The 22,670-nt window shown below is 42.1% G+C and overlaps 1 protein-coding gene across 1 annotated transcript in view; it reads left to right on the top strand.

Annotated features, from left to right (window-relative positions):
• The window catches only part of khdrbs3 (KH domain containing, RNA binding, signal transduction associated 3), a gene marked incomplete at both ends in the record, with an annotated part of 177,506 nt that overhangs the window by 121,403 nt on the left and 33,433 nt on the right, over nt 1–22,670 (top strand). Inside the window, one exon of the mRNA XM_080735716.1 lies at nt 6,407–6,596. Within this exon, the coding sequence (XP_080591842.1) occupies nt 6,407–6,596 (190 nt within the window). The remainder of the gene's footprint in view (nt 1–6,406; nt 6,597–22,670) is intronic.

Below are 22,670 nucleotides of genomic sequence, written 5' to 3'. Positions count from 1 at the left end.
CAATTCTCTTGAATGCAGCCTTCAGGTCTAGCATGGAAAGAGGGCATTTGCATTTCTTTCACCATAGTGAAAGCTGCATTCATGGTCTGCAGAGGGCAAAGATGGCGGCACATCTGGTGTCCAATCCAATCTGGTGTGCCTTCTGCTTCAAATAACTTTATCGACGTTGTCAACCACGTTGGTGTCCCACCCTGACGCCAGGGCCTAGAATTCTCAATGGAAGAGTGGTGAGACCACCCTCAACCACTGCAGATGTGCTAGTTGTGTTGTATCAACACGATCCAGGGACGTGCTGGCCATTGGGAAAAGCGGGACAACTCCCGAACGGCCGGTTCATTCCCGGCCAGTCCAGGCCGGCCATTAGGAAAAAAATAAAAAATAAAATGTTGGCCTTCGTTCCATTTTGGGGGCTGGGTGGCCAACAAAGTAAATCTTCACTGTCGGGCAGAAACGCCAAGTTTCAAATTTGTAGATTTTTTCGCAAAGCAAAGCCCTGCTTCATCATACAAGGCCGTCGCACAAAAGTAGTGAAAACAGCAGATCTACAAGCACACAACGCCTCCAAAACAAGTGGTTTTGGACATACAAGGTTTCCACCCGACAACGACGAAATATAACTCATGTAATTGGCCCACTGGCTTGTCACTTGTCATGATCTGAAATGGCAAATCTTTGAGTAGCAGCAGCGCTAGTGAGAGAGATCTCTCTCTATAGCGCGCAATGAGGGCCTCTCCAACTCTTTTTCCCGGGCTGAATCAGGGGCCCAGCATGTTCTGACACGATCTACCATACCGATTGGTTAAAATAATGTTTTATTCATAAAACAATAAGTGCTGTTATGTATAGCTTTAAGTTAGAGCCAACATATCTGAAATCCATTAGGTCATCAGACTGAATGTTTATTTTTTAATGTAACAAAAATGTATATTTATAATGTGCGAGTGATGCAATGTCTGGCATCATTAATAAGTAGCACAAGCCACATCAATTTGCATAAAAGCCCTCAGATGCGAAAGATCTGCATTTTACAGTCGTTTATCTGGGTGTCCTAGTGGATCTACGCTCCTCGGAGAGCCCGTAAGAACAAAAGCAGAGCTCCTCACGGCCATCGCATTGTCTGCGCCGATGCCGGGCTTAGAACAAAAATACACTGGAGGAGGAAATAAACAAATCGACCGCCGCGCTGTTTGCTCTTTGTGTTTATAAAAGCAAACAAACAATCTTTTCATTGGATTTTGAAGATAAACAAGGTCACGCGGAAGGTGTGTTTGTATTGCTCAGAGACCGAATTTAATTGGCTGTGGTTTGAATTACAGTTTAATTAGCATTTACCATGTCTAATACGCTCTCTTTATGAGTGCTGATAAGAAACAATGCCCCACAGGCCCTTGAACAGCAACATAATAATATGTGCTATATACACTCTGCATGCTTTACCCCTGACTGTACATGTAATTACTGTTAATAAATCCCACTACTGAGTAAAGTCAGATTTATGCGTCATCGTACGGCAGTGTTGTGCCCTGAAAATATTAAATATTGATTGAATACTTTAATAATATTAACAAGTTGCAAACAGTACAGCAAGACAATTATGCAGGCATTGCTAAAAGGATAACAGAAAATAAAATGAAATAATATGCAAAAATGGGCGTCAGACCCCGGGCCTGGTTTAAAAGGAACCATACAAATATAATACAAATCAATCAAAGCAATACAGGGACACTGAAAGGTATATTTACTCTCAAAGCAATTTCCACTTAGTGTTTGCATTCAACCTCAAATTCAGTTTTGTTTTTGCATATTTCTCCAACCAAACCTCTTTTGGAAGTCTTACATCTACATGTGACAGATATGTTACAGACACTTATTCTCCTGTCTGCAAGGCATTGTGTGCTTGTAGATCTGCTATTTTCTCTAGTTTTGTGTCTTGTATGATGAAGCAGGGCTTTACTTTAAGAAAACCTTACACATTTGAAACTTGGAGATACGAGGTTTCTGCCCGACAGTGACGATATGCACGTGTGTCGTGTTTCGATACCATCAAAACACAGGTGCGATTTTTCTTTTTTAATAGAGTAGCCTACGCCTACCCCTTTTTCTCCCCAATGCAGTCCTTATGCCAGTTAATTCCTCCCCACACATTTCTGTGTTGTCACCTCCAATGAGGAGCCCCCACCGGGAGGACGCACTGTAGAGATAAGATCTGGTTGTCCCAGAGGTGAACTTAAGAGATCTGGATGAGCTCACTTGGTTGCCTGATGTGTTTGACAATCACTGTTAGTGTAGAATTCTTGCTTTGGAAGAGTGAGAGTGAGAGGTGGCAATATTCACACACACGCATGAGTTATTCAGTGACATTATAAATAGATATCTTAAAATAAACACAGAAGAAAGAAAGAAAAGAAAGAAGTACCACTACTCATGTTTAAAGTTTAATTAGCATTAGTGATCGAGAGCAACTCTCCGCTGAAGCGTGAAAACCACATCAGCGCTCTGATCTGCGACGTCTTCAAAGGCGCGAGCGAATTCAGATCCGCTGTGGTCTCGTGGAACCTTATTTTTTTTCGACACCCAAATGAGCTTCATTTTTAAAGGCAGCCTGCGCACTGATCTCTCTGAGCGCTAACTTTATTCATACACAGTGAAACCCCAGAAGGACCTTCTATCAGGTCACTGTTTCACCGCTTTCCATTTCATCTTTAACCCATTTAGGCCTAGAATTATTGAATGCTTTAACCAGTGAAAAATAGCAGATATACAAGCTCACAGCGCGGCACCGAGCCAGACGTAGCAGCCGTTTGCACCGCTCAAAAGGGGCTCAAAAGGGGTTTAAAATCTTTGAAGGATTCAAAAGACACTTATAGAATCGGGTCAAATTTTCAAGATTTTTCAAAAATAGCAGATCTACAAGCTCGCAGCGCGGCACTCAGTGCCGCGCTGTGAGCTTGTATATCTGCTACTTTTCAATAGTTAAAGCATAAAATAATGATATACACAATAATGTTTACCCGTTATAAATTGGTTAATGGTGCTGTAGATTACAGATTTGGGGCATGGGCCGAAATCTTCTCTCTCGCATTTCATGGCTAAAGGGCGGGACACTGTTTGAATGTTTACTAATATAAATCGAGCCGTGCTCGCGCACAGGGAAGTTGAGTTTGGCACCAGAGGCGTCATTATAAAAAATAAAAATGAAACGGGGTGACAAAAAGTGACGATTGAGCTCTATTTAAAAACATAGTAGAGATGTTAGCTGATAACTTGTCGCATGGCTGTAATTAAACGGTAATTCTTTCGCAGAGCAATAAAAACACACCTTCTGTCAAGTTCTGTGCGACCTTGTTTATCTTCTTTCTTTTAGTTTTTTTACGTTTTTTGAAAACGTTCTCTTATAATGGCATTCACTAAAATAGGGAAAATATACATGTTTTTTTTTACATATTAAAAACGGGAACGCATCTTTGTTACGTTAGTTTTTCACCACTTTAACCATTATTTTATGCTTTAACTATTAAAAATGAAATGAATAGATAGACATACAGGGTTTCCACCCGACAACAGCATCGTTATCTCCTTGTATGGGCTGTTCTGTCCGTGGTGTCCGTTATCTCCATATATGGAGTTTGGTGCATGTACTGACACTCATACGGACACTCACACATACCACAGAGCCAGACGTAGCAGCCGCTTGTACTGCTCAAAAGGGGCGAAAAGGGGGTTTATTCTATACAGTGGGCTCAGAAACCTCCGCTTCGTGGACACATTTCACCTTTTTAGTGCTCCTTCGGCAGCCATTGCTTCAGAATTTTTGTTTCAAATATTTTTATTGTCAAGCACTGCATAGAGATATACATTTTCAAATCAGACAATAAACAGTGCTTCCTTATTTAAAAATAAAATAAAATACATTACAGTGAAAGAGAACAAATATTCTAAATGTACATTTCTCATAATTGTTTACTACCAAGGCTGCTTTGCATAACCAAACGTGTACATTCAAAACCAAATAAATAAAAATAAAAATATTAAAAAATACTTCCCCTCCCTCCCTCCCATGAATTTTGGTGCTGTTGACTAGCGACAATAGTGGAGTCTTATTTCACTTTTGCTCACTTTTTTTCCCTTTATTTATTCCATTGAGAGCAAGCTCTCTTTTTCAAGGACAGCACAGCATAAAAAACACAATACATATACTGAGAGGCAATTTCAAACAGCGGTACATCAAACAGGTGCAGTCACTATGTAGTGTGTCCTCAAGAAGCACTTTATATGTCTCTATTGAGACCAATCGAACCAGTCCTGAAGTTTGTTCCATTTGCGTGGAGCATAATAAATTAAAGCAGTCTTTCCCCGTTCACTGTTCATACGTGGACAGCAGGCAAGTGCAGTGTGCACACATAGGACATCAAAGCGGGGACTTGAGCCTTTGCCCTTTTATCTGTCTGTAAAAAGTGCCCTCTCCAGACCATGAATGCAGTTTTTATTATGGTGAAAGAAATGCAAACGCCCTCTTTCCATGCCATACCTGAAGGCAGCATTCAAGAGAATTACCTCGTCCAAACACTCATGAACTTGAATGCAGCATCTTATGTCGAAAGAATTGTCCTCTCTGTGTAGAAATCCATGCTGTAAGTCACATCTCCAGTATTGACTTGATTATGCTTAGTACAGTGTGGTATCAAGTACCTAAAATAGCCGACCTCCAGCACGCCGCGTTGTGAGCTTGGAGGTCTGCTATTTTCAATATATTCACCAAAAGGCCCTTTTAGAAATGTCAGCCCCTGCCTCTCTAACATTCTCTGCACGTCCCTGGTGGACAGGTATATCTAATCTAATGTGTGTCTGTGAACGTGTTGAATGTCCAGTAACCTTTGGTTCTAAAAGCGAGGATTGAAGGAAGCTTACCATCGTAGCTTACCGTTCACCGTCAGACAGTAGCGATCCAGATAAATGTCAAACATGATTGAAAATAATGTCAGGGCGGCTCTGATCGTCTGTGAGCAAATCGTGCGGCTTAAGATTGGATCTTTAAACTCAACCCTTTCTGGCCAGCTGTCCCCTCACGTAATAAAAATGTAAGCTACATTTCTGCTCAGAACGTGCTGCTTATATACTTTTTGGGGTTGTGGATCAATTTTATGGGGTGATATAGGATTATTATTTTAACATATTTTAAAAACATCTTAGGGGGAAAAAAAACGAAAATGTTCAGAACTTAAAACACGATATATTCTGTTAAACAACAGCTGCAGTTAGACTGCATGGGTCTCATTGTTGATCACATACAGCAATCTAATTTGGCTAATTTGGTAGAAGTACCAAACAAGAAGCATTCTTATGAATGGTTCCACTAAAATACAGAAGAGAATTATGGTAGATGTACAAGCCCACAGCTTGTACATCTGCCACTTTTGAAAATGTTTTAAACATCTTGAAACCACCTTCCACCTTCCAGGCTCTCCTAAGAAACCTCATGTTTAGTTTTAAATGTAGACTCAACGGGTCTCATAATGAGGTGATTCATATATCGTCACTGTCGGGCAGAAACCTCGTATCTCCAAGTTTCAAATTTGTACGTTTTTTCGTAAAGTAAAGCCCTGGTTCATCACACAAGACTATAGCACAGAAGTAGTGAAAATAGCTGATCTACTGCTTGTAGATCGGCTATTTTCACTAGTTTAGATCATTTTTTAAACGATAAATACAAAACGAACGGTTTTGGACATACAAGGTTTCCACCCGACAACGACGATATGTTGATCAATCCGAGGTAATAGCTCAGTAAGATATCGCTCTCACATGTGGAAACATTGGTGTCTTTTATAGATATTTTTATGAGTGCTTTTTAGATTTTTCTTTTATGAATATAGGCTATATTGTATTTGTAATTGTTTGAACGTCTACCATTGGCTTCGGCTGTAATACAGTTTGGTTGAATGGGTTGAAGACCAGACCACTGTGGTGGTGTCCAGTTTGTAGACCATTGTGGTGGATTTCCAACCCCTGTATCTGGCAACACAAAAAACCCACACAAATAAAACCCTCTCTCTGACATATCAGACAGTTGGTGGGCTATAATTTACTGCATACGCAATGAAATGCTAAACGGGTCTGTAACAGCTCTGTTCTGCCCTGTCTGTTCTTTCATCTAAAACACAGCTTCCCAAACCTTTTCAGCTCCAAAGGGAAATGTTGTGTCCAAACTTACAAAAACACATCATGATTTAAAAAAAGGTATATTTACTCGTGACCCATAAAAAGAGTTGTGTGCCGTGACCCAAAAATGGGTCCCGGCCCGTTGTTTGGCAAACACATGCTTTCCTGCATACTGTATACACTCAATGAAATGCTAAACGGGTCTTTGAACTAAAAGCCGGTGGCTGTTTGTCTTGTTGCGGTGCAGGAGTCGAGGAGGGGTCCCTCCGCTCCACGCGGCAGTGCCCCGCGGGGTGGCACCCAGGGGCGCCCCACCCAGCCGGGTGCCCTCCACCAGGGGGAGGGGGGGCCTGCCCGCCCAGAGAGCCAGGGGCGCACCCCCGCCAGCCGGATACAGACCGCCACCGCCCGTCGTACAGGACTCATACGGTGAATACGTAAGTATTGCGGCGTATACTGTAGGACAGAGGCTGACACACGCATGCGTGCGTGTGAGTGTGTGCACGCGTGTGTGCACGCGTGTGCGTGCGTGCACGCACTCACACGCACACACACACACACACACACGCGCACACACACACACAAACAGTTTTAAGGATTCCAATTTTCTTTTACCATTTTTAAGTATTTCATCAGGCATAAAGGCCTGTCCATAGTATCTCCAACATGTTCAGTGAGTTGGACTTTTCCGACGTGCACATTTCTGACTCTAATTCGGTCTATTGCTTCTCAGAAGTCGCGAGTGACGTCATTTTGTAGTGGAACCGGACCTTTGGACCGAAAAGTTTGATTTCGGTCAAAGTATGGACAGGCCTTAACTCCAACCCCAACCCCAACCCCTAAACCTAATCTCTAAATGTCTAATCCTATTCCCAACCTGCATTATATCTAGTATACTTAAGGGAACATTATATCTAGTATACTTAAGGGAACATTTTGCCTGAACAAGTAAGAAACACACACACACACACACACACACACACACACACACACACACACACACACACACACACACACACACACACACACGCACACACACACACACACACACACACACACACACACATTCTTTCTGCATGTACCATTATGTCTTGACCCTTTTCGTTGAACATGTGTGTGTGTGTGTGTGTGTGTGTGTGTAAAGCCTCCCCTCCCTCCTTTCAACACGTGGCCTTGGCGTGAAGAGGACACCCGTGTGTCCGCTGCCGGTATTACATTCTTCTTTTGGTGTTGCAGGGCTTTTTTATTTTTTTTATTTTTTTGCCTTTTCCATTCTTGAGGGAACCTTGCGGAAATATCAACAGCTGCCAGAAATAAATATATTAGTCCATTTAGAACGGGTACACATTGTGTATCATTATTTTATGCTTTAACTATTGAAAAATAGCAGATATACAAGCTCACAGCGCGGCACCGAGTGCCGCGCTGCGAGCTTGTAGATCTGCTATTTTTGAAAAATCGTGAAAATTAGAATATTGACCCGATTCTATAAGTGTCTTTTGAATCCTTCTAAGGTTTTTTGAAAAACCAATGTTTCTATGTCAGCAATCTGGCCAGCCATCGTCAAAGAGAAGGTCCTTTTCACTTAACTGGAGCTCAGTTAGTCTGTTCTTGAGAGACTACCATGTCAGTGGTTCTCAAACCTTTTCATGTGAAGGACCCCCAAAATGATATGTATTTGGCCACGGACCCGCATCTCAAAATATCTAGTTCCAGGGACCACCCAGAAGCAAAATTTGAGTTACAAACGTGCGCTTTGAAAACACATAATATTCAAAGATTTGCACCCATTTTCACGACTTTTTCAAAAAATAGTAGATCTACAAGCTTGCAGCGCGGCACTCGGTGCCGCGCTGTGAGCTTGTATATCTGCTATTTTTCCACCGGTTAAAAGCATTCAATAATTCTAGGCCCAAACGGGTTAGGCTCGGAGTCAGAGCCTTTGTGCACTTGCCAGGAGACTCCCGCTGCACACTGTCAAAGCAGGTTCCCCCAGGACATTGGCACCGACGCAGCATATTTAGCAGATAGAGGGTGAGGGGAGGTGGGCCCCGCTGCCGGAGAATTGCCCCGGCAGCCCATACCTAACAACATCTGACAGGTTTATTCGGAGGTTGCGATTTCAAATGCGTTGGAGGTCACACCGAATGACTCCCGGACCAGCTGTTTGCCATCATTGCCACCGTTGTAAACCTGCGTCCCCCCACCCCCCGTCCCCCCGTCCCTGGCCGCCCCCAAGGCATCTGCACCTGTGTGTCTGCAGGGGCGTCACAAGGGGGAAGGGAGGGGGGGGGAGTGGGACTGAGTTACTAGGGCCCAAGGTGGAGGGGCCTTGATTGTTGTATACTATTGAAAAATAGCAGATATACAAGCTCACAGCGCGGCACCGAGTGCCGCGCTGCGAGCTTGTAGATCTGTTATTTTTGAAAAGTCGTGAAAATGTGTGCCAATCTTTCAATATTATGTACTTTTAAAGCGAACATTTGTAACTAAAATTTTGGGGGTCCTTCACATGAGAATATTTGAGCACCGCTGACATAGAAACATAGGCTTTTCAAAAAACCATAGAAGGATTTGAAATATTCAAAGGCTTGCGCAAATGTTCATGATTAAAAAAAAAAATAGCAGATCTACAAGCTTGCAGTATTGTAGAGTATAGTATATCTGTACAGTATATCTGCTATTTTTCAATAGCTAAAGCACAAAATGTCAGTGAAATCCTTGCACCCAGGGCCCAGAATGTGGTGTGACACCCCTGTGTGTCTGACTGGGAGAAGAGAAAGAGCCCCCCCCCCCCCCCCCACACACAAACATCTGCCACATGATAAATCTAACCACATCGCTGCGAATTAGAGGCTGAATGAGTTGCTCTCTCCGTGGTCCTGAATGCATCCCCCTACCTCAGGAATTGTTTTCCTCATTTAGCGCTAACAAATGGGGTCTTGTATTCATCAGCGAAATGACACGGATATATGCACACGCCGCTGTCGGGCGGAAACCTTGTATGGCCGAATATTCTACTTTTGAGGACATATAATAGGGTGGAGGGCTGTTCCACTTATTTATTTATTTCACAACTAGGGATGGGTCGATAAGAACATTTCATATCACGATTATTGTGACAAAAGAAATTGCGATTTACGATATTATTGCGATGATCAAAATCCATTATCCTGGGGCGGAACATTTGCCAAAAAATAGCAGATCTACAAGCTCACACCGCGTCGCAACACAACGCGTTGTGAGCCAAAGACATTTGATAGAGTGAAAAAAGACTATCAATTACATAAAATTATAAGTACCGTTTACCAATTATAAAGGGTTTAAGTAGTACCGGACACGCAGCTCTGCAAATAAAAGGTGAATTGATCCCAGTGCATGACGGAGGACGATATCACGATAAATTAAATCTCCACGATATGATTATCGTGAGTGTTTTTTATCACGATAAACGATAATATCGCGTATCGTCCCATCCCTATTCACAACAAGCTCTTGTTACTTGTGTTGACAAGGTTCAGGCAGAAAAGGAAAAAAAAACATAATGACCCTAGTCTTGGAGGATTCAGTCCTCTAGCCCAGTGGTTCTCAACCTTTTCAGGCCGCGACCCCCAAAATAATATTTTAACTGGGGACCCCCCAGCCTGACGAGCACTACACGAGGCATTACATTTTGTATAACACGGTTCTATTGTGAAAATAGACGATCTACATGCCTGTAGATCGGCTATTTTCACAATTTCCGCCTCTAATATTTGACAATTTAACCAATGTTTAATTTGTCATTTTAGACTATATATATATATATATATATATATATATATATATATATATATATATATATATATTATATAATTTGAGTACCTCTAAAATTTAGAGGTACTAAAACGTCCTCAAATTGTCCATTTAGAAATGTGCAGATACCCTCTATACACTTAAACTTTCTGTTGGTTTGTTTACTGTTTCATTTGGCGACCCCCCCTGGGGGTCCTGACCCACAGGTTGAGAACCACTGCTCTAGCCCCCAGCAGGGCAAAAAGACCCAGAGCACCAATGTCAGTGCAGATTGACAGGACACAGGGAAGAGAGAGACAGGGATTGACATGTCGCAGCAAAGGTCATCAGAATCAGGATTAGAACCCGCGGCACACTGTCAGGCTGCATTCGAGCCTCTGTGCCTGGACCTTTAGGGGGGTCTAAATTGACCCATAGAGGTCTGTAACTCTGACAGTGTACAAATGGAACGGGTTCATTTGGTTCCATTTGTACGTAGTAAGTTTGAGAAACACTGCAGTAGGGCAGGGATACTCAAACTTCTGAACCCGTGGGCCACAACACAAAAATGTCAAGGGGCCACAGGCCAGTTGAAAAAATGACATTACTTGATAACTTCTCTCTTTTATTTGCTTTATTTCCACATAAGTGCAAATAAACTTGTGAACATAGATAGTTATGGCTAAGGAAAATCTAATCAAATCAAACAATCCACTTAAAATTGATTCCCAGAATGTTTAGCTACCAAATGGCTAATGATGCAGTTGTTACGTAGAGCTACAGTACATCTCTCTTTCATTTCATTTCCATTAGGCCTACAATGTCGTTTTGGGTATGCTAATTAGTCGAGCAGAGCCACTAGTACAAAAATGATCTCTGGAACATAAGGATGCGTGACATTAAGCTGGTGCAGTTTGAGTATCACTGCAGTAGGGTGTCAATTTATCCCCCCAAAAAGTTGAAATACGGAGAGAGAAGGTTTCCACCGGTCAGCGACGATAATGTTTATTGCCTACATTACATTTAATACGGGTTGAACATTTTCCACCATGCCTGTTTAACTTAATTCTCCTCTTGCTTGTTGTCTGCTGTGCCCCTGTGTGGCATGGCCGTGGGCCAACACATTACTTTGCTGGAAAGCATGTTGCCCGTACTGGGATTGGATCTCCTGTCTGGCACCGGTTGACGGCCATTACGGCCATTTTGATCCCCGGCGATGTCCTCATGTCATAATACGTTCTCATCTTGTTAGGTTTACATACTCTGCTTCCATCAAAGTCTATTGTTTGTTTTGTACCAGTATCAAATTATTCTGAATCCAATTGTTACCAAACAAAATCACGGGGAAAATGTCATTATTTCAGTTCTTGGCAGGCCCAGACAGACCTGAGAGGGGAGCGTGATTGCAGCCAAATCGCATTTCATGTAATTCATTAGTCGCTTTGGGATCCTGTCTTACCTGCCGCTAATCCCATTGGAGGAGAATTAGTCATAATGTCATTTCTGTGATTCTGAAATCTACGTCTGTATGTTTTTTTTTCTTCTATTTCATGCCATTCGCTAAGCCACAGAGCACAGTCGAAAGGTTAGAACTATGATGATCCGGGACTTGAAAAAACATGTTTTAACCAATCTTTATTATCTGGTATGAATCATACCAGATAGATTATTATGTACATGAACATGTATCATATCGTATGCTACATTAACCCATTACAATAGCGAAAGCATCTGTGTCATTTTACATTTGAGCTTTATATATATAGCACATTGGTTGTCTTTTCAAAAGTAGCAGATATACAAGGCTCATAGCGCAGGGGTCTTGAACGTTTTCAGGCCAAGGACCCCTTAGCTGAGAGAGAGATGAAGCAGGAACCCCCTCTACATGTTGTATAAAACTGTGTTGGAGATTTCCATCGATTTCAAAGACAGATTCATAGACTTGTTTGACAGCACTGTCATCAGTCTATGTTGGATTTGTGTTATTGTGTTTTTCCAGGCATTTAACCACTTAAAACTTTAACCACTTGGTCAATTTGACCTTTCACTCTGTACTTGGTCTGCTCTTTTTTGACCTCTACACCAAACCTATTTGCCGAAAATAGCCGATCTACGAGGCGTTGAGAGCTTGTAGATCTGCTATTTTTGGCTAAAGTTCTCCTCGGAAGGGAGGGATGCGAGGGTTCAAGTTGTTAAATTAAAATAATGATTGTATCACACAAGGATTTGGCGGCCCCCCTGTAGTAACTCTTAGGACCCCCTAAGGGTCCCGGAGCCCCTGTTGAAGACCCCTGTCATAGCGCATCACTTCTTGCTGTGAGCTTGTTAATGCATTAAATATAACGAGCATATCTGCAGTGATTGGAGGTGATCTCCCTGGCTGCTCCTCCATTCAGACCCTGATGTTGGTTCATTCGACACCTTCTGGTTGACAAAGTTATTTGAAGCAGACAGGATTGGACAATAGACGCACTGCCATTTTCTTTATTGTAGTCCAGACATCATTGCAATTATACCTCTACCAATTAGAGAGAGAGAGAGAGAGAGAGAGAGAGAGAGAGAGAGAGAGAGAGAGAGAGAGAGAGAGAGAGACAGACAGACAGACAGCTTGCAGGGGCGTCACAAGGGGGGGGGGGGGGGGGGGGGGGAGTGGGACTGAGTTACTAGGGCCCAAGGTAGAGGGGCCTTAATTATACTTTAGCTGTTGAAAAATAGCACCGAGTGCTGCGCTGCGAGCTTGTAGATCTGCTATTTTTGAAAAGTCGTGAAAATGTGTGCAAATCTTTGAATATTTGTATTTTTAAGCGAACATTTGTAACCCAAATTTTGCTTCTGGGGGGTCCCTGGAACGAAATATTTTGAGATGGGGGTCCGTGGCCAATTACAAAGAGTTCAACTTGGGTTTTTATGTGGCCACACCCAGGTGGGTGGTGACCCAGCTGATGTTAGCCACACCCACATTGTTGGCTGAATGGTAAAAGAGGAGGGGATGAGTTTATGATGTCAATTAATCTGTGTTTTTCAACTGGGCCTTTTGAGGCCCAGTCTTTCAGCTTTCAGGAAGTAAATACAAATACACAGGGAAGACAAATCTGCACATTACCACACCTGGGGGTCTATTAGAGGAATGTCAACTCCATAGACACATACAAAACAGAAAAATGCAAAACTATGGCACCACCTCTTTAAGTTTTTCTTTCTGTATATTAGTGTCACACAAAAGTAGCAAAAATAGCAGATCGACGAGCTCAAAGCGTGTCGCGATGTGACGTGTTTTGAGCTTGTGATCTGTTTTTTTCTTCTTTTTTTTTTAATCCTGGTAACAGCTTTGAACATATGAGGTTTCCAGACAACAGCAACAACTTGCATTATGATTGCAACCACATCTGTTTGAATTCATGCCAGATGAAAGGGGTCTAATCCCTTTGGATAGGGGCGGGCAAGCCATGAGTAATGCAAGTGGGTCAGCATTGTTGACTTATAAGTCGTCTCAATACAGTAATCCAGCCTGCGCGTAATGAGTCATATCATTCTGGTTGACTGCAGTGGCATTATGAATGAATGACCTGCCTGACCTTGACTCTTCTGAAGAGTCATTTGCTGTGGTGGAAAAAATAACATTTTCTTTTTACTTGAGTAAAAGTATCAATACTGCATACTGCAATGTTTGGGTGCACACACAGTAAATATGGTCGTCAGTGGATAAACTCTTTTGGTGCACGCCTGACTAAAAACGGAGAGAGCGCATTCTCCTTTTGCACAAAGTAGTGCAATGCAAGATAGAGGGCGCCATCCCCTTGAGTCACACCCTACCACTACTTCCTGTTCTTCCACAGAGCATTGATTCTAGTTGTTTTCTCAAATTAGATTAAAGTCTTTTCACTTTTTTCAACTTTTATTACTTGTCAAAATACATTTTATTTGTCTGCCTCATCTTTTTACCTTCCCAAGTTGAAAAAAGTGAAAAGAAATCTAATGGAGAAAATTACTAGAATCAATGCTCTGTGGATGAACAGGAAGTAGTGGTAGGGTGTGACTCAAAGGGATCTGGTGCCCTCTATCTTGCATTGCACTGCTTTGTGCAAAAGCAGAAACCTTCCAGAACCCTCCCCATTCCGTCTTCGACTCAACCGATTGGACAGAGGGGGGAAACCAGAATCTGAGTGGATAATGTACTGTATATCCTCCAGCATAAACGCAAGGTCGGCACGGCACGCAGATATCCTCCACTGACATGAAACCACCCCCTTCCCATTGAAATGCATTGGCGGAATGCGGATTCCACTCTCATAGGTACTTTGGTGTGGGTGCAGCCTTACAAGTAAAAGTCTGTATTTCAAAATGTAATTGAGTAACAGTACAAAAGTATTGGTATCAAAATGTACTTAAAGTATAAAGGCTGAAAGACCCCTTATGCAGAACGTGCCATTTGTTCCCTATATGGAGACACAAAGAGTCTCCTCAAATTATTGTCATACAACATAATAATAAAAAATCACACCCAATGTGAAGTGAGCGGTGGTCGTGCTTGCATAACGTCTTCAGACTAGGATTTGAGTCTAGGATGTACAGGCTATGCTACACACACACGTTTTGCTATGGCAAAACGCTGAGGAGAAAGGCTACAGACATACGACATATGACATCACTAGACAAACATGATGCTACGTACACACATTGGCAAAACGCTGAGGAAGAAGGCTACAGACACATGCACAGCCACTCTATGGAGCGGTTTACCACCGCTCAAAAATACAAATATCCATGAATTCAAGTCTCCATGGAGTGAGTAATGAATAGAAAATAATTCAGGTTTTCGGGTATCCCTCTATAAGTACAGTCCTTGAGTAAAAGTTACTTTACACCACTTCATGACAAGGACAGCCAAGGGTGCTGGAATTGACTCCTCTGAAGTGTGATTTGTCTAGTGAGCTATAATGATTGTTACACAGTTCATGTTTGAAAGTTAAAAAAAAGAAATGTGTAGACAATACTTTTTGAAATGCAATGTCCTTATAAACAGATGACCCGAAGGTCATTTTCCCTGTAGAATCCAGTACTATCTTTCCACTTTGTTTTATTATTATAATCTTTTTGTCATTCAAGTATGTTTTATTACTTTTACAACAAATATCACACACAACATCAACATCATTGTGTATTGTGCACATTTAATGAGATAATTTGCATATTTGAACATGTTAGTGGAAATAATTACATGATAAATACAATTACAGATTAAACAGATTCCAGATTCCCACATAAATATAGGGGTACGTGGCCAAATGTTCAAATGTACAGTATATCATCATGGGGGTCTTTGGCTCAAAACTAGAGAACTAGTGAACTAGTGGTTTAGCACTGTGGTTCCCAAACTTTTCAGGTCGAGACCCAAAAGTGCAGCATTGTGAGCTTTTAGACCGGGGTTCTAAATCCGGGGTAGAAGAGGAAAGTTACATAGTGCTAATGCCAGCTATAGCATCGCATGACAAAGTATAAAATGGGCTTATAGCATCTATTTTGACTCCTGCAGAGGAAAGGCCTTGTCAAAACTGCTGACGGGTATAACTGGCAGCCAATGATAGGAGATCATGTTCTAAAAGGATAGAATAAAGTATTGGCTATTTTAAGAAATTTGATGCGTAGATTCTTAGATCGAGTCTGAGATCGCAAAGTGACCCTGTCACCCTGGCCACTTCGCAATGAAACACGTTGTTGCGAGCTTGTAGATCGGCTATTTTTAGTGAAGGGATTTTGTGTAGAGGGAAACAGAGCAGGTCAAGTACACAGACAAAGTATTGGTTTACCACTGTATAGGGTTAAAGTGTCAAGGGCAGTTATGTGATGGAGTTTACCGTTTACAGCAGTGTTAATTTCGTTGACTAAAACTGTCAACATTTTTTCGTCAACTACCTTTTTTCACTGACTAAAACAAAATAAAAACTATATGATGACTAAAACTAGTACTAAATATATTGACATTGTCATTTTATGTTTGGTTATGCTCGGGTGTTGCGCTGTGTAAATGGCAATTTTTTTGGCAAAGAGATTTGGTAGAGAATGGAAAAAAAAGACTGTATCAAGTACGTTATTTCCAGCTCCGTTTGACCAATTATCGAGGGTTTAAAATGGTACCGGATATGCAGCTCTGCAAATGAAAGGTGAATTGATCCCTGTGCATGACGTAGGATACATTCACGATAAAGTAAATCTCAACAATACGATTATTTTGTAGTGTTTTTTATCACGTTAAACGATAATAGCGATCATCTTCCCATCCCTAAGTGGAAGTGAGAGAGACTTGTTCAACTAAAGAAACAAGTATGTACGTGTTCATTGTTGCCTCAGCTGATAACACCATGACACAATGCTGACACGTGCCTTGCCATGTTGATGAGCAGGGGTGTCGCACCAAATTCTGGGCCCGGTACAAGGATTAACTCACATTTTGTGCTTTAACTATTGAAAAATAGCAGATATACAAGCTCACAGCGCGGCACCGAGTGCTGCGCTGCGAGCTTGTAGATCTGCTATTTTTGAAAAATCGTGAAGTATTTTTTTAAAACCTATGTTTCTATGTCAGTGGTGCTCAAACTTTTTCATGTGAAGGACCCCCAAAATGATATGTATTTGGCCACGGACACCCATCTCAAAATATTTAGTTCCTGGGACCCCCCCCCAGAAGCAAAATTTGTCTTTCCGATTTTCTCAATTGTTTTACATTTATATTACTTATTAATAATGATCAAATACATGTAATTCTCTGTAGGATGTGTGGAAAAAAAGGAGGCATAATTAATGGTTGCTTTTCTTCATTTTATTCGCTCCATTTTTCTTTTCAGTTTTTCCTCTCGCTGTTGGTGCCATTTATGTAATACTTGGAATAAAACCTAAAAACCTGCGCGTGGGCAACACATGCAAAGCGTACTGAGTGATTGTGAAATAACTGCCAAGTAATAATATGCTGCGAACAAGTCTGCTGCCTCCAGTCCAAATAAGCCTTTTTTCCCCTCATGTCACAGCAAAAACCACCAATGTTAATTTAACACAGACACAGAATACAGCTTAACTCAGAGAGTGTGCAAATGGAACCAAATGGACCCGTAGGGTTCCATTTGGTTCCATTTGAACGCTCTCGAGTTAAAACGAACGCTGAGTATTTGACTATGCCTTTTTCTGCCGGCCTCCCCCCTATCTGTTACAGCGGTATTGTAAAGTGCCGTGGCGTGGCTGTGATACTGTTGTTCTAACACGCCGAGCCAGGCCCTCTGTAAGTCTTCAGTGGCCTCTGAGGGCAGTCCCTTATCTTTGAACAACACGCCTTTCAGCCATCCACTGGCATACAAATGAAAGACTCACTTAGGGAGGGGGAGGCTGCCCCACTCTCTCTCTCTCTCTCTCTCTCTCTCTCTCCATTTTTAAACACCCTCCATCCCTCCATCCCTCCCTCCCTCCCTCCCTCCCTCCTCACTGTCACACTAATCCGGTTTTAGAATTGGAAACGTTAACAGCGCTACACCCTTGTCTCTATTGTGCTCTCCACAGCACAGTTTTATTTATTTTTTTTAAGCTAACACGCTACACCAGTATGAATGACTTGGAACGTCGTTAACGCTGTCGGTTACACTTTCCGCCGACTTGCTTTCCACCTCCCGACGCTGTAAAGATGTGCCTACAGCGCGTTGCCCTGAGAGTATGCAATACTTGTACGAGAGTAGAGTGGAGAGTAGCAAAGTAAAGAACCCCAATGTCATTTTTAGCCTCGCCGCCGACGCGATTCACAAAACCAGCACGTCTCCTCCTTCTCTCAGCCCTCTTGTAACTCAATTACAGTGTGTTGGCTAGGCTAATAAACAGAAATAACATGCCGTTGTTAAAGTTTATTGTGGTCCTTAGCGCATCACCGTGATGACCAATGTGAGTCGACAGCACAGAGAGAGGAACGGTGGGACGAGAGAGGGATTCAGTCAACACTAATTGTATCAGGTTGGGCTAGATGTTATTTAGACAGATGCTAGGGAGGTCCATTGTTTACTTGTTATCCTACTTTTTCCTTTTGAGGCTCTACACTCTACTCTCTGCACTACTTATCAGTTGTTTGTTGCCTAGGGTTCGGTCTTATTCTGCTTATTCCAATCTCGCAATAAGTTGCTCTTCGACAAAGCTGTCATCTCTGGATTTTCATTCCAGGAGTAATTTTCATTGCATCAGACGTTACCGTCACAGCCCTGGTTACACCGGCGTCTTTATTTTTTCTTCTGTCTTGCCTGTTTTGTCATCTCGGTGCAGATTGCTATCATTCAATATTCATAACCAGGCTTGTTTATCTTGCAAAAGAGATTGATACGCTGTAACCGAGCCATCTTTAAAGGGATTCTGGAAAAGGAAAATCCACTCCTCTGAGTTTCTGAGAGCATTTGTCGTTCACAAGAAATAAATGAATGAAATGTAAAACACATGGAGCAGGAAAACCTAACAATGCTTTATTATTATTGCGACAGTAGGATGCAGTTTACTATCCATATATGGCCAAGACAGAACGCCAAGACAGCCACATATCTGTGTGGCTGGTTCTACAGACATCTCCATGTATGCGCATACAATAAAAGGGATTGTATGTATGATGATGTCAAATGTCATCAACGTCATAGGACTTTCACATAACGAATAACTGAGATTAACTATAATATCGCTTATCGTCCCATCCCAAAAGTAGGTACAGTTTTAGCATGGAGAAGCGATCGCTTGGCCTACCTAGTCTGTTATAACTTATAAGTCACTTATGAATAATAAATAATTATTACTAGGGACTCGGTTCTTCAGATACCAGACTAAATGATGATGATCATTATTATGCATAAAGTGGACAACATAACAAAGTATTTGGGATTATTTAGACATGTGCACATGATGTTCATCTGAACTACAAATGGCTTATTGTTTCCTATTGACTCTTCTCTTCTTTGTGTGATCATTTCAGCGTGCCAAGTAAAAAAATCTGTTTCCTTTCCTCTCAGAAGGTCTTTATCTTTTTTTAATCTGTGTTATCTTTAAAGAAAAGTGACAATAAGAACTGTCCTTGTTAGAACAAAACAGTTTTGTGATCCTGTAGAACCAGTTTAGAGTGACTATATGGGCATTTACACACTAACTTTATCCATAAACAATAAACTAAATCTTTAGAAAGTGAAATGAGTTAACAAGTAACTGACTGCATTCACAGAAGCTAGAAAGAAAGAAAAAAAAAACATGCCTGTAATTGCCTGCTGTTGGGGCACAAGTGAAACAAACATTCTGTCTAACAATCTGTAAAAAAAAAGAAATGCCAAAATGAACAGAACCAAAATGGAGAAAAAACGAACCAAATCCTTGTACTATACCCAAATGACAACAGACATGAGTCCCAAAATACCTACTTCTTCAACAGAGCTACTCAGAAACAAGCAAGTGGAGTGTACCGTAGCGCTGTTACTTAACAAACTTAATACGCAGTATAGTTTCCCTCACACATTCGGTTCATTTTCTGGCGGATTAAAGATAAAAGACTAACATTCAAACACTTGTCATCGGGCAAATGCATGTTTCTAATCAGGCATTATAGGGCCTTTAATAAGAACGATGTGATGAGTATTTTTTTCTGGTTGCTCGCTGGATCTCGCCACATTCCCATTCCAAGCGTACAAATCGGTTGGCAGATGGAATTAGCGAGAAGAAACGCGCGGGGGACAAGGGACGTGTCACTGGGGGTCGATGTCTTTTGTGGAACATAAGTCTCATTTATCCAAAATTAGGACGGGTGCGGCGCTGGTCCCGTTTGATGTGCCTCTCGGATGGTGCTCAGGGTCGGGCCAACGGATGGGGGTGTGGTGGTGGTGTTTAGGGTGGGGTGGGAGGACAGGGGTGGGTGGGGGGCGGGGGGTTGCAGAGTGCCAGACAGTGTTGCCATGTCTGCTTATTATGATAAGCGACTTTGGGCTTGTTTTTCTGTAAAGTTCATTGTAAATATTGGTGGTTGCGTTTATTTTTTGGGGCATGTTTCTAAAGTTTAGTAGCTTAGTTGGGTGTGTTTCCTAATGTTGTTTATAAACCAGTGGTTCTTAAAAATTTTCATGGCAAAGATCTCCAGATTGTGGGCCTATTTTGTGCCAGTGACCCCCAGAACTGTTGTTAAAATGTTTCAGTGCCTATAGCCTAAGCTATAATTCTGGGTGCTGCTCTCCCTCTGCTAAACTGGGGAGAGCCCCAAACTGAGACTCTCATGCTTCCTTCAGTGCATGAGGAGTGAGCAAGCCGCTTCTTATCACCTGACAGGGGGAGCTTCCCCGGTTGGACGTAACGCGTGGTCGTGGAAGGAACACGTTAATCCAACCAGTTCCATTCCCCTCCATCAGACGCCACGACTGGCCAGGGGGAGGCATTATAGAGACCAGGATTACAGCATGTCTTTGTGATGGTACCTACCCTACAAGCTCATATATCCTATACATACATAAATACACACACACACACACACACACACACACACACACACACACACACACACACACATATATATATATATATATATATATGTGAGCTTGTAGATCAGCTACTGTATTTTCCAAATGATGTATACAGTATATACTTTGGCTATTTGGAAATTAGCCGATCTACAAGCTCATAATCAGGGCAGGAATTTCAGGGAGGCCATGAAGGCCATGGCCGCCAATGCCATTGCCCCTCAGTTTGGCCTTGTGCCCCTCAATACAATGCCATGACCTGAGGCCACTGTGGCCTTAATGCCCCAGGTGACTGTACCACATTCTCCTTTCTGTCTCTTTCTTGTCAATATGTAGACACCAGTGTCTCTTTCTTCTCATGTAGACAACAGTGTCTTTCGTTGAGATTCTCAGCTCTATCCCTTATCGCTATAAACTTCTTTGCCTTTGTTCTCTTTACTATTTTGAAAAACATTTTAAAATACTTCAAATAGCCGATTTACATAGGCACGTTGTGAGCTTGGAACCAGGTAGGATGTGTAAATGACGTCAAACTTCGCAGCTCTATTAACACTGACATTAAGAAAATGAATACTGACCACCGGGCTGACTGACAATTCTTCTCACTGTCTCTAATTATCTTGTGTGCTTTGTAAAGTTCAAAGCCATCATTTGGAAAAAGTAGAAAGTGAAGAAGGTAAGGAAGTAGACAAAAGTTCAGAAATGGCCATAGAAATAATAACAATAATTACACTTGACTTTTAAAGCAATTTTGAAAATGGGTTATGAATTGCTCCATCTACGGCTACGCCTTCTCCTTCTCAGCTTTCGTACTTACTATCTTTTTTTCCTTCTTTTTGTTTTCACTTCAGTCTTCAAAATCATCCTTCACCCTTAAATTCAATGAATTATTTCAATGGACTAAACTTTGTTTTATTTGATGGCCTTCCTGCCCTAGCATTTGGCCTTTGTGCCCTAAAAGAATTGACACCAACAAAGGCCAATCTATAACATCATAGATCATCTATAACCTATGACTCCCAATTTAGCCTCGCGTAGCCAGGCTTCACTCATCTGCGAAGAGAAAAGCCTGGTGACAATATCAGGCAGAGACCGTTCAACTTCCGCCGTGAGAATTTTACCGGAAGACTGCAACGCATGACGTAACTTCCGTTAAACGCAGCACTTCCGCCACTTCCGCTAGAACCAACCGGAAGGCATATTGTCCACAGGGTGCTCCCAATTAGGACAAGGTTTCAGGATGATCCCACTGATATGTTATGATCTTACAGTATAAAGGTTTAAAGTGCTCATGTGGCCTACAGTCGCTTCTTTGGCTCGTTTGCCTGAGACCATGGTTGCTTGTTTCTCTCACATACTCAAATCTGGCAACGCTAGAGCTGGCAGAGCGCAGACAGATGTTGGAGGCTCATCCTATGAGCCGGCGATGATGAAACGCAGCCAGGAGGGCGGCCGGGTCTTGGGCGCTTTTGGCCGTCACTCACTTGATACTGAGAGAAGGGCAGAGAGAGAGAGGGGTGTCTGGGCTTGGCTGTGATGGTGCGCTGTGTGCCTGGGTGCTGCTTAGGGGTGTCGCTCCAAATCCTGGGCCCTGGTGGTTACAAGGATTCACTGCAACCCATTTAGACTGGGAACGCATTATTACGCATTATTTTGTTTTTTAACTATTGAAAAATAGCTCATATACAAGCTTGTAGATCTGCTATTTATTTTTAATTCATGAATATCTCTGAATATTTCAAATCCTTCTAATTTTTTTTTTTTTTTTTTTTTAAAACCTGTTTCTATATCAGTGGTGCTCAAACTTTTTCATGTGAAGGACCCCCAAAATGATATGTATTTGGCCACGCACGGACCCCCATCTCAAAATATTCAGTTCCAGGGACCCCCCAGAAGCAAAATTTGAGTTACAAATGTACGCTTAAAAAATACATAATATTCAAAGATTTGCATTTGCTAAATTTGCACACATTTTCACAACTTTTCAAAAATAGCAGATCTACAAGCTTGCAGCGCGGCACTCGGTGCAGCGCTGTGAGCTTGTAGATCTGCTATTTTTCAATCGCTAAAGTATAAAATATTTAAGGCCCCTCCACCTTGGGCCCTAGTAACTCAGTCCCACTCCCCCTTGTGACACCCCTGGTGCTGCTGCTGCTGACACTGTCAGCCGCTGGTGCCAGGAATAGAATGCTCACATACTGCACACTGCACACATATAACTCTCCTTTTGTGTTGCAG

This window comes from Nannobrachium achirus, assembly GCF_963921795.1.
Source record: "Nannobrachium achirus genome assembly, chromosome: 10".
Classification (NCBI taxonomy): Eukaryota; Metazoa; Chordata; class Actinopteri; order Myctophiformes; family Myctophidae; genus Nannobrachium; species Nannobrachium achirus.
This window is presented reverse-complemented; position numbering and strand designations above follow the sequence as displayed.